This window comes from Papio anubis, chromosome 14, assembly GCF_008728515.1.
Source record: "Papio anubis isolate 15944 chromosome 14, Panubis1.0, whole genome shotgun sequence".
Taxonomy (NCBI): domain Eukaryota; kingdom Metazoa; phylum Chordata; class Mammalia; order Primates; family Cercopithecidae; genus Papio; species Papio anubis.
The window spans coordinates 106,486,517-106,500,301 of record NC_044989.1 but is presented as its reverse complement, the minus strand read 5'-3'; the positions used below and the strand labels follow the sequence as shown (position 1 = coordinate 106,500,301).

Below are 13,785 nucleotides of genomic sequence, written 5' to 3'. Positions count from 1 at the left end.
GCTAGGAAGAAACTGCATCAACTAACAAGCAAAATAACCAGCTAACATCATAATGACAGGCTCAAATTCACACATAACAATATTAACCTTAAATGTAAATGGGCTAAATGCTCCAATTAAAAGATACAGACTGGCAAATTAGATCACGAGTCAAGACTCATCAGTTTGCTGTATTCAGGAGACCCATCTCACATGCAGAGACACACATAGGCTCAAAATAAAGGGATGGAGGAAGATCTGCCAAGCAAATGGAAAGCAAATAAAAGCAGGGGTTGCAATCCTAGTCTCTGATAAAACAGACTTTAAACCATCAAAGATCAAAAGAGACAAAGAAGGCCATTACATAATGGTAAAGGGATCAATTCGACAACAAGAGCTAACTATCCTAAATATACAGGCACCCAATACAGGAGCACCCAGATTCATAAAGCAAGTCTTTAGACACCTACAAAGAGACTTAGACTCCCACACAATAATAATGGGAGACTTTACACCCCACTGTCAACATTAGACAGATCCACGAGACAGAAAGTTAACAAGGATATTCAGGACTTGAACTCAACTCTGCACCAAGCGGACCTAACAGACAGTTACAGAACTCTCCACCCCAAATCAACAGAATATACATTCTTCTCAGCACCACATCGCACTTATTCCAAAATTGACCACATAATTGGAAGTAAAGCACTCCTCAGCAAATGTAAAAGAAAAGAAATTATAACAAACTGTCTCTCAGACCACAGTGCAATCAAACGAGAACTCAGGATGAAGAAACTCAATCAAAACCGCTCAACTACATGGAAACTGAACAACCTGCTCCTGAATGACTACTGGGTACATAACGAAATGAAGGCAGAAATAAAGATGTTCTTTGAAACCAATGAGGACAAAGACACAACATACCAGAATCTCTGGGACACATTTAAAGCAGTGTGTAGAGGGAAATCTGTAGCACCAAATGTCCACAAGAGAAAGCAGGAAAGATCTAAAATTGACACCCTAACATCACAATTAAAAGAACTAGAGAAGCAAGAGCAAACACATTCAAAAGCTAGCAGAAAGCAAGAAATAACTAAGATCAGAGCAGAACTGAAGGAGATAGAGACACAAAAAACCCTTCAAAAAATCAATGAATCCAGGAGCTGGTTTTTTGAAAAGATCAACAAAATTGATAGACCGCTAGCAAGACTAATAAAGAAGAAAAGAGTTAAGAATCAAATAGACGCAATAAAAAATGATAAAGGGGTTATCACCACCGATCCAATAGAAACACAAACTACCATCAGAGAATACTATAAACACCTCTACACAAATAAACTAGAAAATCTAGAAGAAATGGATAAATTCCTGGACACATACACTCTCCCAAGACTAAACCAGGAAGAAGTTGAATTCCTGAAAAGACCAATAACAGGCTCTGAAATTGAGGCAATAATTAATAGCCTACCAACCAAAAAAAGTCCGGGACCAGACGGATTCACAGCCAAATTCTACATACAAGCAGGAACTGGTACCATTCCTTCTGAAACTACTCCAATAGATAGAAAAAGAGGGAATCTTCCCTAACTCATTTTATGAGGCCAACATCATCCTGATACCAAAGCTTGGCAGAGACACAACAAAAAAAGAGAATTTTGGACCAATATCCCTGATGAACATTGATGCAAAAATCCTCAATAAAATACTGGCAAACCGAATCCAGAAGCACATCAAAATCCACCATGATCAAGTGGGCTTCATCCCTGGGATGCAAGGCTGGTTCAACATATGCAAATCAATAAATGTAATCCATCATATAAACAGAACCAAAGACAAAAACGACATGATTATCTCAATAGATGCAGAAAAGGCCTTCGACAAAATTCAACAGCCCTTCATGCTAAAAATTCTCAATAAATTTGGTATTGATGGGACGTATCTCAAAATAATAAAAACTATGACAAACCCACAGCCAGTATCATACTGAATGGGCAAAAACTTGAAGCATTCCCTTTGAAAACTGGCACAAGACAGGGATGACCTCTCTCACCACTCCTATTCAACATAGTGTTGGAAGTTCTGGCCAGGGCAATCAGGCAGGAGAAAGAAATAAAGGGTATTCAGTTAGGAAAAGAGAAAGTCAGACTGTCCCTGTTTGCAGATGATATGGTTGTATATTTAGAAAACCCCATCGCCTCAGCCCAAAATCTCCTTAAGCTGATAAGTAACTTCAGCAAAATCTCAGGATACAAAATCAATGTGCAAAAATCACAAGCATTCCTATACACCAATAACAGACAAAACAGAGAGCCAAATCATGAGTGAACTCCCATTCACAATTGCTTCAAAGAGAATAAAATACCTAGGAATCCAACTTACAAGGGATGTGAAGGACCTCTTCAAAGAGAACTACAGACCACTGCTCAATGAAATAAAAGAGGATACAAACAAATGGAAGAACATTCCATGCTCATGGATAGGAAGAATCAATATTGTGAAAATGGCCATGCTGTCCTAGGTAATTTATAGATTCAATGCCATCCCCATTAAGCTACCAATGACTTTCTTCAAAGAATTGGAAAAACTACTTTAAAGTTTATATGGAACCAAAAAAGAGCCCACATTGCCAAGACAATCCCAAGCCAAAAGAACAAAGCTGGAGGCATCATGCTACCTGACTTCAAACTATACTACAAGGCTACCGTACCCAAAACAGCATGGTACTGGTACCAAAAGAGAGATATAGACCTATAGAACAGAACAGAGCCCTCAGAAACAATGCCACACATCTACAACCATCTGATCTTTGACAAACCTGACAAAAACAAGAAATGGGGAAAAAATTCCCTATTTAATAAATGGTACTGGGAAAACTGGCTAGCCATATGTAGAAAGCTGAAACTGGATACCTTCCTTACACCTTACACAAAAATGAATTCAAGATGAATTAAAGACTTAAATGTTAGACCTAAAACCATAAAAACCCTAGAAGAAAACCTAGGCAATAGCATTCAGGACATAGGCATGGGCAAGGACTTCATGTCTAAAACACCAAAAGCAATGGCAACAAAAGCCAAAATTGACAAATGCTCTGGCAAAGGGCTAATATCCAGAATCTACAAATAACTTAAACAAATTTACAAGAAAAAATCAAACAACTCCATCAAAAAGTGGGCAAAGGATATGAACAGACACTTCTCAAAAGAAGACATTTATGCAGCCAACAGATACATGAAAAACTGCTCACCATCACTCACCATCAAAGAAATGCAAATCAAAACCACAATGAGATACCATCTCACACCAGTTAGAATGGCGATCATTAAAAGTCAGGAAACAACAGGTGCTGGAGAGGATGTGGAGAAATAGGAACACTTTTACACTGTTGGTGGGACTGTAAACTAGTTCAACCATTGTGGAAGACAGTGTGGCGATTCCTCAAGGATCTAGAACTAGAAATACCATTTGACCCAGCCATCCCATTACCAGGTATATACCCAAAGGATTATAAATCATGCTGCTATAAAGACACATGCACACGTAGATTTATTGCAGCACTATTCACAACAGCAAAGACTTGGAACCAACCCAAATGCCCATCAATGATAGGCTGGATTAAGAAAATGTGGCACATATACACCATGGAATACTATGCAGCCATAAAAAAGGATGAGTTCATGTCCTTTGTAGGGACATGGATGCAGCTGGAAACCATCATTCTGAGCAAACTATTGCAAGCACAGAAAACCAAACACCACATGTTCTCACTCATAGGTGGTAATTGAACAATGAGAACACTTGGACACAGGAAGGGGAACATCACACACTGGGCCTGTCATGGGGGGGGGGATAGCATTAGGAGATATACCTAATATAAATGAGTTAATGGATGCAGCACACCAACATGGCACATGTATACCTATGCAACAAACCTGTACTTTGTGCACATCTACCCTAGAACTTAAAGTATAATAAAAAATAATAATAATAATGCTAAACAAAAACAAAAAAAAAGCAGAACAGCATATCCCAGAGGGGCTGACCCGTCAGCCTGAAACTCAGAGAGAAGAGGGTGTGGAGCAGAGTCACAGTTAGCCCACGACCGATAAAGACAGCAGAAAGAAGACACTCTTTCTGACTGCGAGCCACTGAGATGTGGGGCCATGATTACCACACTGAACCCACCTAAGCACTCGATAAATCTCTGAATGATGTATGTCAGGGCCAAAAAGATCTAAACGCTATTTATGACTTTACTGATTAAATGCCTTACTGGGGGGTTCCCGTTTTGGCTTGAAAGTTAAATGTCAGTGTCTATCATCAAGCCTGAATCCCACGCCTATCCTGGATGCTGGGAAACCCCGGAGGCTGGCATTTGTACCCCTCCACATCCAGCTCACGAGAGCCAAACCTGAATCCCCCTTGAGGGTCAGTCACCATGATCCCTGATGCCAACAAGGATTAGGCAGTTACCATCTGCCAGTGGAACTGCTAGCGGACTCTAACAACCACATGAGGCGGTTCTATGATTGACTGGTTAAGATCTCAGAGCTAGACAGCCTGGAGGTAAAATTGGGGTCCCTTCCTCACTAACTGGATAACCACAAACAGGTTACTTTCTCTCTCTGTGTCTTGATTTCTTCAGTTAACATCTCCACACTTTGGTTACCATTCTTCAAAATGGTAACCATTTATGGGAACGTTTTAGAGACAAAATGAATTAGTATGTGTAAATTGTAGAGAATAGTTCCTGATACAGGTTTTGTTCTCCATAAATAATAATTATTGTCATTATCATTAACATCATTATAGCCTTCATGTTACAGGAGGCAAACCAATGCATAGAGAGGTTAGGTGACTCATCCAAGGCCACACAGCCTGTCAACAGTAAAGTTAAGTGTGTCTCCTCCCTAATCCAGGGAGATAACATCTGAACAGGGACCCAGCCTCAAATGGCCTGCCCACCTGTCTATACCCTCAGAACCCACTTGTCCCCAATTCTCCACAAGCTTTCCCAACCTCTCCAAACAGGCCAATTCCCCTTTTCGTGAACCTCGATGGAAAGGCCTGTGTGTGCCACTCCATTTGGCATCAAACCATTCACATCGTGTTACTGGTGGCTGCGTTCTGGGTGTCAGGGTCCTCTCCCACTGTGGCTGTGACATTCTTTCAAGGCCAGGGCTGTCATATTACCTGGTGGTCACCACAGTGCCCTTTCCAGAAATATGCCGGAGTAAGCCCAGATGATCTGAGAAGGTGCACAGCAAGAAGAGAACACCCTGGGCAGGGCAGGGAGCCATCATTCACTTGGACGGGCTCAGCCTCCCGCAGAGACAGCACTGGGTCAGTTCCCTCAGTGAATAAAGAGGCTACTGTTTGGTGAAAAGTAGGCAAAGCTAACCATGGTTCAGGCATTTGAGGAAACATGGAGGACACAACTCACCTGAGGCCTAGCTTTCAGGAATGAACTGGTTGTTCCCTTTGCTCCTGGGAATCTCTCTGGAGGAAGAGCAGGATTCTGAGAAGGGGAAGCTGGGAAGGTAGAAGGAGACATAAGGGAAGCTGACCCTGCTGGCACACACAGCTCTCAGACTTCCCAAGCCTGAGACCCAGAACAGCTCTGAATGTCACCTCCGTGGTCCTGAGGACACCAGTGGGTCAAAGGGATCTGAGGGGCAGCTTCTAGCCTTCAAACATTGAGAGAAGTGCCCCTGTACACAGCTGCATGAAGCTCCCATCTGTCCACAGGCCCACATCAGTCTACAGGTGAGTGAAGCGTGACCAGTCTGGCCACACCACTGAAGTTATTTGCAGGGCATACGGTATGCAGGTCATCTCCTAGGACTTTTGGAAATATAAACATGGAAAAGACCTTCAAGGAACTTTCAATCTAGCCTACAGGTTAACAACTACACAAGACCCAAGGCAAGGCCATGCGGGATGATGAGGCTTTAAGGGGAGGAAGTTACACCTCTCCCCTCATCCTTGGGAACCCAGCTCAGAGGCGACCCCTTCCTGAGAAGCTGCTCCTGGTGTTCCCAAGCTCTGTTAGGTCTCTGCAGCACACTTGAGAGCTCCTTCGTTAAAAAGCTTTGTATCATACTGTTTGTAGAGCCTTAAAACAAACAAAGAAACTAGCCCAAATCATGCCAGAGTAGTTAAGGCTAACAATATGGATGCAAGCAGGCAGCATAGCACAGGTCGGCACTCCTCAAGCTTCATGTGTGTGTGGATCCCTGAGGATCTTGTGAAACTCTGGTTCAAGACTTGCTAGGACCCTGTTTGAGGATGTGTGGGGCCCCAGAGTCTGCAATTCTAGAGAGCTTCTGGGCAGTGCCTCTGCTGGTGCCAGAGCCACACTGATTAGCAAGGGTATAAAGGAAAAAAGGGTTGGGAGGCCCAGGGACTGGGCCCAGTTCTTCCACTGGCCAGTTTTGTGTCCTTGAGCATGTGCACTGAAGGATGAACAGTCGGATTAAAACGACCACCTGGTGAAAGACAGGACGTTCTAAACTTAGGACTGGCTTAAAATCTCCTGGGTCCTCTGGATTGCCCTGCCCCAGTGCTACTGGGGGAAGGGCTCACAGGCGGTGCCAACCATGTACACTGCTGACCTTACACACTGCTGAGCTAGAAGGGCTGGAAGAACCTTATTAGTGAGGTGATTAAGGAGGTGGATGACAAGGCTCCAAATGGCCCTATTGTTCTCTGATCCCTGGCCAAGGGCCACTCCCTCTTGGGTTTGCTTGTCCTCTCCCTGCAGCAGCAGGACGAGATCAGATCCTCTTCTGCTCTCCTCGCTCTCCTCGCTCTCCTCTGGCCATTGGGACAATTTTCCGTGGCCATCCCCTCCACCTCCGCCACGGTCATCTAGAGACCCCTGCCAGACCCAGCAGACCGTGGCTTCAGCCTCCTGGGTCTGGAAGGTTAGATGTCACCACAGGGAAGGCAGACGCAGTACAGCCTTCCCCTTCCCCTTCAGTGCGATTCCCCGGCCTCTTCCTGGGGTCCTCCTCATATCGGGCCCGGTACTAGCTCCCCAAGAGGGCTCCTGGCCCTCTGCACGCTCCAGAGCCAAACCTGATGCTGTGGAGTCCATAGCTGGGGCTAAGGAGCGACGTCCTTTCACTAGGTCCAAATCTCTGTCTTTCGGCCACAGCCCTGCGGTCCTCCCGACGGTTCAGGGAGCGGGACGCAGGCTGGGGCTGCCTGGGGCACACGGGGCATCCCCAGTAGGCGCGGCGGGGCCAGCGGACCTGCAGGGCCCAGGGCAGGGCCGGCAAACACGGGTGCGCCCGGCGCCGTGCTCTTCCCCCCCCAAGTCCAGCCTCCTCCCCGCGCTCGGCTCCGCCTCAGGACGAGGCTCTGGAACCCAGCTCCCACGTGGATCCACACGCGCAGTGGGCTCAGACCACCAGGAGACACGGCCACAGCCACGCCCACGACGCGGGGGCCCGGCGCCCTTCAGCTGCCCGGAGACAGCAGGGATTCGGTGAGAGCCTCACGGGGCAGGCACAGGCCCCATCAGCCCGGCTTCCCCGCTGCCCCTGCCTAGCTCCGGCCTGCACAGTCTCTAGCGGGGGGCACTCGGAGGGACACGCCCAGCTCTGTAAGGCGCCGGGGAGCGGGCCCAGGACAGGTCTGCGCGCCCGCAGTCTCCGAACGCGCACAGGGCTAGGCCCAGCCCCGCCTCCCGAGGCCGTCCCCAGCTTGCGCAGACGCGGCCGCCGCCGAGGCCCTTCGGAGCGAGCGCCGGGGGTTGGGGGCGGGGTGGGGGGCGCGGCGAGGCCCGAGAGGACCTCAGCTGGGAAGGGCCGTGCGCGCCGGCTTTCACCCCGCTCTCCCCGGAGGGCCGGACCTACAAGCGTTTCCCCTCTCGCGCGTGCCTTTGGTAGCCGAGCGTCATCTCTCTCTCTGTTTTTGGAGACAGGCTCACTTTGTCGCCCAGGTTGGAGTGCAGTGGCGCGCTCTCGGCCCACCGCAACCTCTGCCTTCTGGATACAAGCAATTCTCCTGTCTCAGCCTCCGTAGTAGCTGGGATTACAGGTGCCCGCCACCACGCCCAGCTAATTTGTTGTATTTTTAGTGGAGACGGGTTTCACTATGTTAGCCAGGCTGGTCTCGAACTGCTGACCTCAGATGATCCTCCCACCTCAGCTTCCCAAAGTGCTGCAATTACAGGTGTGAGCCACGGCGCCCAAGCCGCATATCTCGATGTAAGGCTGTTCAACAGAAGCCGAGTCCTACCCTGAATCTGCCGAGTGAGGATTTCCAGGAGGTTCTCCTGGCTGCCTAGGAGATACTGGGGGCTCAGTGCTAGATACTGCTTCTACAGGCTGCCCCGTGCCTCTTGCCTTTCTCCCTGTGCCCCTGAATTCAGCGAAGGGTGATGGAGAACAAAAGAGGACTTTGGATGCCCTCCTACTCCAGAAACAAATATCATTTAGGACCCAAAAGAAATGGAAAAACGGCTTGCTATGGTCTAAATGTATGTGTCCCCCTCAAATTCATATGTTGAAACCTAACTCCCAAGGTGACAGTATTAAGAGATGGAGCCTTTGGAAGACTCTGCCCTCATGAATGAGATTAGTGCCCTTTAAAAACAGGCCTTAGACTGGGCGTGGTGGCTCACATCTGTAATCCCAGCACTTTGGGAGGCCAAGATGGGCAGATCACACGAGGTCAGGAGTTTGAGACCAGCCTGGCCAACATGGTGAAACCCTGTCTCTACCAAAAATATATTTTGAAAAATTAGCTGGGCGTGGTGGTGCACACCTGTAATCCCAGCTACTCAGAAGGCTGAGACAGGAGAATTGCTTGAACCTGGGAGGCGGATGTTGTAGTGAGCCAAGATCATGCCACTGCACTCCAGCCTGGGCAACAGAGCGAGACTCCATCTCAAAAAATAAATAAATAAATAAAATAAAAATAAAAACGGGCCTTAGCCCCCTTTGCTCCTTCTGCCATGTGAGGACACAGAAGGTGCCATCTGTGAGAAACGCACCCTCACCAGCCCCTGAATCAGCTGGCATGTTGATACTGGATTTCCCAGCCTCCAGAACTGTGAACAACAAATCTGTATTATTTACAAATTACCCCCTTTAAGATACTCTGTTAGAGCAGCGCTGATGCCTAAGGCACAGTCTGAGTATTAAAACAGTGGTTTTCTGGAGGCAGTCCTCAGCCAGAGAAGGGCCACTCATGAGGATAGAGAGATTGGTTTATCAACTCTATTTAGGAGTTCAGGACAAAATAACTTACAAAATCAAGGCAAAGAGCCCATTCTCCTTTCCTGCTTTTGCAGTCTGTTTCACTTTTCTGCCAGCACTTCCAGTGGCACAGATGGCCAGGATGGCGCAGCAAGCAAGCCCTCATCCATGCAGGGGGACATTGGCTGGGAACCATGGCTGGTATAGGAGCTTTTCCATCTTCGGTGCTCTGAACCAAAAAGGTGAGGGGATGGACAAGTGAGAAAAGATTTTCATCTCATTGATGGGTCAACAAAACTAGAGATGGAACTACTTCAGATGAACTTGAGGGCCACTGCCTTTTCCTGATGCCCATCCTCTGGGCCTGCTACAGTGTCTAAAATTCCCCAATCTTACATTGTGTCCTTTGGGACAGATGTTGATCCAGAGGCCCTTGTTTGTTACAATGCACGTTAATTATCCCAGGCATATTCTCTCTCCTGCTCAGTGCTCTAGTGCACCATTTCATCTCAAAGCACTGTTGGTGGAGCTCCAGTCCTCACCAGCCTATACACTCTCCACCACCTTCAACATTCCTTTTACTGTTGCTCTGCAAACACCTCTTCCACCCAACCCGTGACCACTGCTGTTACCTGTCCCTATAGTTTTGCCTTTTCCTGAATGTCACATAAATGGAATCATACAGTTTGTAAACTTTTTTTTTTTTTTTGAGACAGAGTCTCGCTGTCTCCCAGGCTGGACGGCAGTGGCACGATCTTGGCTCATCACAACCTCTGCCTCCCAGGTTCATGCCATTCTCTTGCCTCAGCCTCCCGAGTAGCTGGGACTACAGGTACCTGTCACCACGCCCGGCTAATTTTTTGTATTTTTAGTAGAGACGGGGTTTCACCGTGTTAGCCAGGATGGTCTCAATCTCCTGACCTCGTGATCCGCCTGCCTCGGCCTCCCAAAGTGCTGGGATTACAGGCATGAGCCACCGCGCCCAGACTACAGTTTGTAAACTTTTAAGACTGGTAGCTGGGTGCAGTGGCTCACACCTGTCTCTGCAAAACCCCGTCTCTACTAAAAAATACAAAAATTAGCTGGGCATGGTAGTGTGCACCTGTAATCCCAGATACCTAGGAGGCTGAGGCAGGAGAATCAGTGGAACCTGGGGGGCCGAGGTTGCCCACTGCACTCCAGCTTGGGTGACAGAGCAAAACTCCGTCTCAAAAATAAAAAATAAAAAAAAGACTTCTTGGCCGCAGTGGCTCACGCCTGTAATCCCAGCACGTTGGGAGGCAGAGGTGGGCATATCACCTGAGGTCGGGAGTTGGAGACCAGCCTGACCAACATGGAGAAAACCCATCTCTACTAAAAATACAAAATTAGCCGGACGTGGTGGCACATGCCTGTAATCCCAGGTACTCGGGAGGCTGAGGCAGAAGAATCGCTTGAACGCGGGAGGCGGAGATTGTGGTGAGCCGAGATCGTGCCGTTGCACTCCAGCCTGAGCAACAAGAGCGACACTCTGTCTCAAAAAAAAAAAGCCATGAAGCCTCTGTCTTGTTCCCTGGGACCCTCTTAGAGCCCTGAAATGAGGTGCAAGAAGCCTGACTGCCCCGAGGTCACCATGCTGTGAGAAAGTCCAAGCACAAAGAGAGGTTACGTGCGGGGACTAACAGTCCCAGCTGAGCCTAGCCGCAGGTGCCAATCTGGGTGCCAGATACAGTCCTCCCAATTGAGGATCTAGAAATTGGGAAGCAGAAGCGAGCTGTGTTAGGCCATTCTGCACTGCTATAAATACCCGAAACTGGGCAATTTATAAAGAAAAGAGGTTTCATTGGTTCTTGGTTCTTCTGGCTGTACAAGAAGCATGGCACTGGCATGTTTGGCTCCTGGGGAGGCTTCAGGGAGCTTTCACTCACCGTGGAAGGTGAAGTGGGAGCTTGCACTTTGCATGGTGAAAGCAGGAACAAAACAGAGTTGGGGAGGGCAGGAAGGTGCCACACACGTAAAAAACCAGATCTCAGGAGTACTCACTATTACAAGGACAGCACCAAGCCATGAGGGATCTGCCCCCATCACCCAAATACGTCCCACCAGGCCCCATCTCCAACACTGGGGATTACATCTCAACATGAGATTTGGAGGGGATATCCAAATGATATCCTTGTGTGCCCATCCCTGTTGTGCCCATCCAAGTTCCCGACCCACAGAATGTGTTGGCCTAATAAAATTGTTGTTTTAAGTCACTAAGTTTGGACTGGTTTGTTAAACAGCATCAGATGGCCATAACATCCTGCAATTTGGCAGAACCTACAAGCTTGTGGGCCCAAGAGATATCTGTTTTACTCTAAAAAAATTAATGTATGTCACTTCTTGGCTGCTTAGCTTCCATATGCTCCTCCTAACTCTTTTGAGAAAATCAGTTAAAATTCTCTTAATCTTCCCAGTAACATGGCAGATTAGATGGCCTAAACAGCCCTCTTAATCAAAAAAACTAAAAATGCTGAAAAATTACAAACATCTTTATAAACACACTGATAAGCAGGCATGAAAGTGAGGAATGTGTAAACATTCAAAAAAATAAAGTGAAATGGGCCAGACGCAGTGGCTCATGCCTGTAATCCTAGCACTCTGGGAGGCCGAAGAGGGTGGATTGCTTGAGCCCGAGTTTGAAACCAGCCTGGGCAACATGGTAAAACTCTGTCTCTAAAAAAATATATATATACAAAAATTAGCCCGGCCTGGTGGTGCACAGCTGTAGTCCCAGCTACTCTTGAGGCTGAGATGGGAGGACTACATGAGCCCAGGAGCTGGAGGTTGCAGTGAGCTGAGAGCATGCCACTGCATTCCGGCCTGGCTGACAGAGCCAGAGCATGTCTCAAAAAATAAATAAAATGAGAGCTAGAATTCTGAGAATCGAGCAACAAACCTGACTTTGAGGCCGCTAAATCCTAGAGACTATAAACTTCCACTTTGGCAGCTACCTGGAAGCAGTAAAGACAAAGCCTAAGGCCTGCCAGTGGGTGCAGAATATTCTAGAAAGAAACACTTTCAGGACCCCAGTTTCCACCCTCAGTATAAAGCTAAATAAATAAGGCCAGGCATGGTGGCTCAAGCCTGTAATCCCAGCACTTTGGGAGGCCAAGACGGGCGGATCACAAGGTCAGGAGATCAAGACCATCCTGGCTAACACGGTGAAACCCCGTCTCTACTAAAAAAAAATACAAAAAACTAGCCGGGCGAGGTGGCGGGCGCCTGTAGTCCCAGCTACTCGGGAGGCTGAGGCAGGAGAATGGCGTAAACCCGAGAGGCGGAGCTTGCAGTGAGCTGAGATCCGGCCACTGCACTTCAGCCTGGGCGACAGAGGGAGACTCTGTCTCAAAAAAAAAGCTAAATAAATAATAAAAACCACCACACAGAATGGAACAAAAAGAAAATATTTCTCTTGTGGATGTTGTGACTTTAATCAAGCTCTAATCTTCTAGGAAGGTCCAAACCCGTTAGTACAACACAAAGTCAGCCACAACCTGGCCTTACCTCAAGATAGTTATTGGCCCCTAAACCTCATCCACAAGCCATTCATTTTGCTACAAATTCTTTTCACTTTTATCCTCTAGACTGTGCCTTTGCAGGTGCTATTCTCTGTTTAGATCACACTTCTTTTTCTTAATTACTTTAAGTACACCAATTATAGGAATCCTTTCCCACCTTTCCTGACCATAGTTAATAGCTTCCTTCCTCCATTGTACTCTCATAGTATGCCGAGGGGTGACATAATTGTAGAACATACTGCCTCTATTGTGATTTTTTCCATTGGACCAAGAGTTCATTTGGGTCAGTAACTTACTCAACCGTGCCTTGCCTATGGTGAGCAATTAGGATTTTTTTGAATGAAAGTGTAGTCTTATGGAGATGCAGAGTAGAAGGATGATTAACAGAGACTGGGAAGGGTTGGTGGGGTGGGGAAGTGGGGCTAGTTAATAGGTACAAAAATAGAATAAGAAATAGTATAACTAGTATTTGATAGCACATCGGAGTAACTACAGCCAATAATATTGAACATTTTAAAGTAATTAAAGGAATATAACTGAATTGTTTGTAATACAAAGGATAAATGCTTGAGGTAATGGACATCCCATTTATCCTGATGAGATTATTACGTATTGTATGCCTGTGTCAAAATATCTCAGGTGGCCCATAAATGTTTACAACTACTGTGTACCCCAAAAAACTTAAAAAAAAAAAACACTAATGAAGTATTAACCTGGAAAAATGTAGTTTTGTTCCTGAAGTAGGATTTTATCATATTCTTTGTAATTTTCAGTCTTCCCTGAGCTATAGCTCAATGGTTCTTAGCTTTAGCTGCACGTTAGAGTCACCTGCAGCTCTTTGCAAACTTTCGCTCCACAGCTGGGCCTCAGGCATCAATGTCTAAAGCTCTCCGGGTGATCGTAGCTTGCAGCCAGCGCCCTTCCAGCAACTCCAAGGCCGGCTGGTGTGAGCTCAAGCAGTCGGGAGTCGGACCAGCTGCACAGTTAATACATATATGTCCTAGGCTCTTCTCTCCTTCCAACGCAAATATGTGCATAGACCCTGCCTGGAACCGCAG

The 13,785-nt window shown here is 46.9% G+C and overlaps 1 protein-coding gene across 2 annotated transcripts in view; it reads right to left on the bottom strand.

The window, feature by feature from the left end:
- Positions 1–13,554, bottom strand: part of ZNF514 (zinc finger protein 514) — a 52,255-nt gene extending 38,701 nt beyond the window's left edge. The window contains exons 1-2 of one of the 2 annotated variants that reach the window (XM_031655492.1): positions 13,441–13,554; positions 9,241–9,417 (exon numbers count right to left, since the gene is read on the bottom strand). In XM_031655492.1, coding sequence (XP_031511352.1) covers positions 9,241–9,417; positions 13,441–13,482 — 219 coding nt within the window. In that variant the 5' untranslated portion in view covers positions 13,483–13,554. Of the gene's footprint in view, positions 1–5,422; positions 5,512–7,059; positions 7,685–9,240; positions 9,418–13,440 lie in introns of those variants that run through there. The other variant, XM_031655493.1, reaches the window with a different exon arrangement.
- Positions 13,555–13,785: the final 231 nt, after the last annotated feature.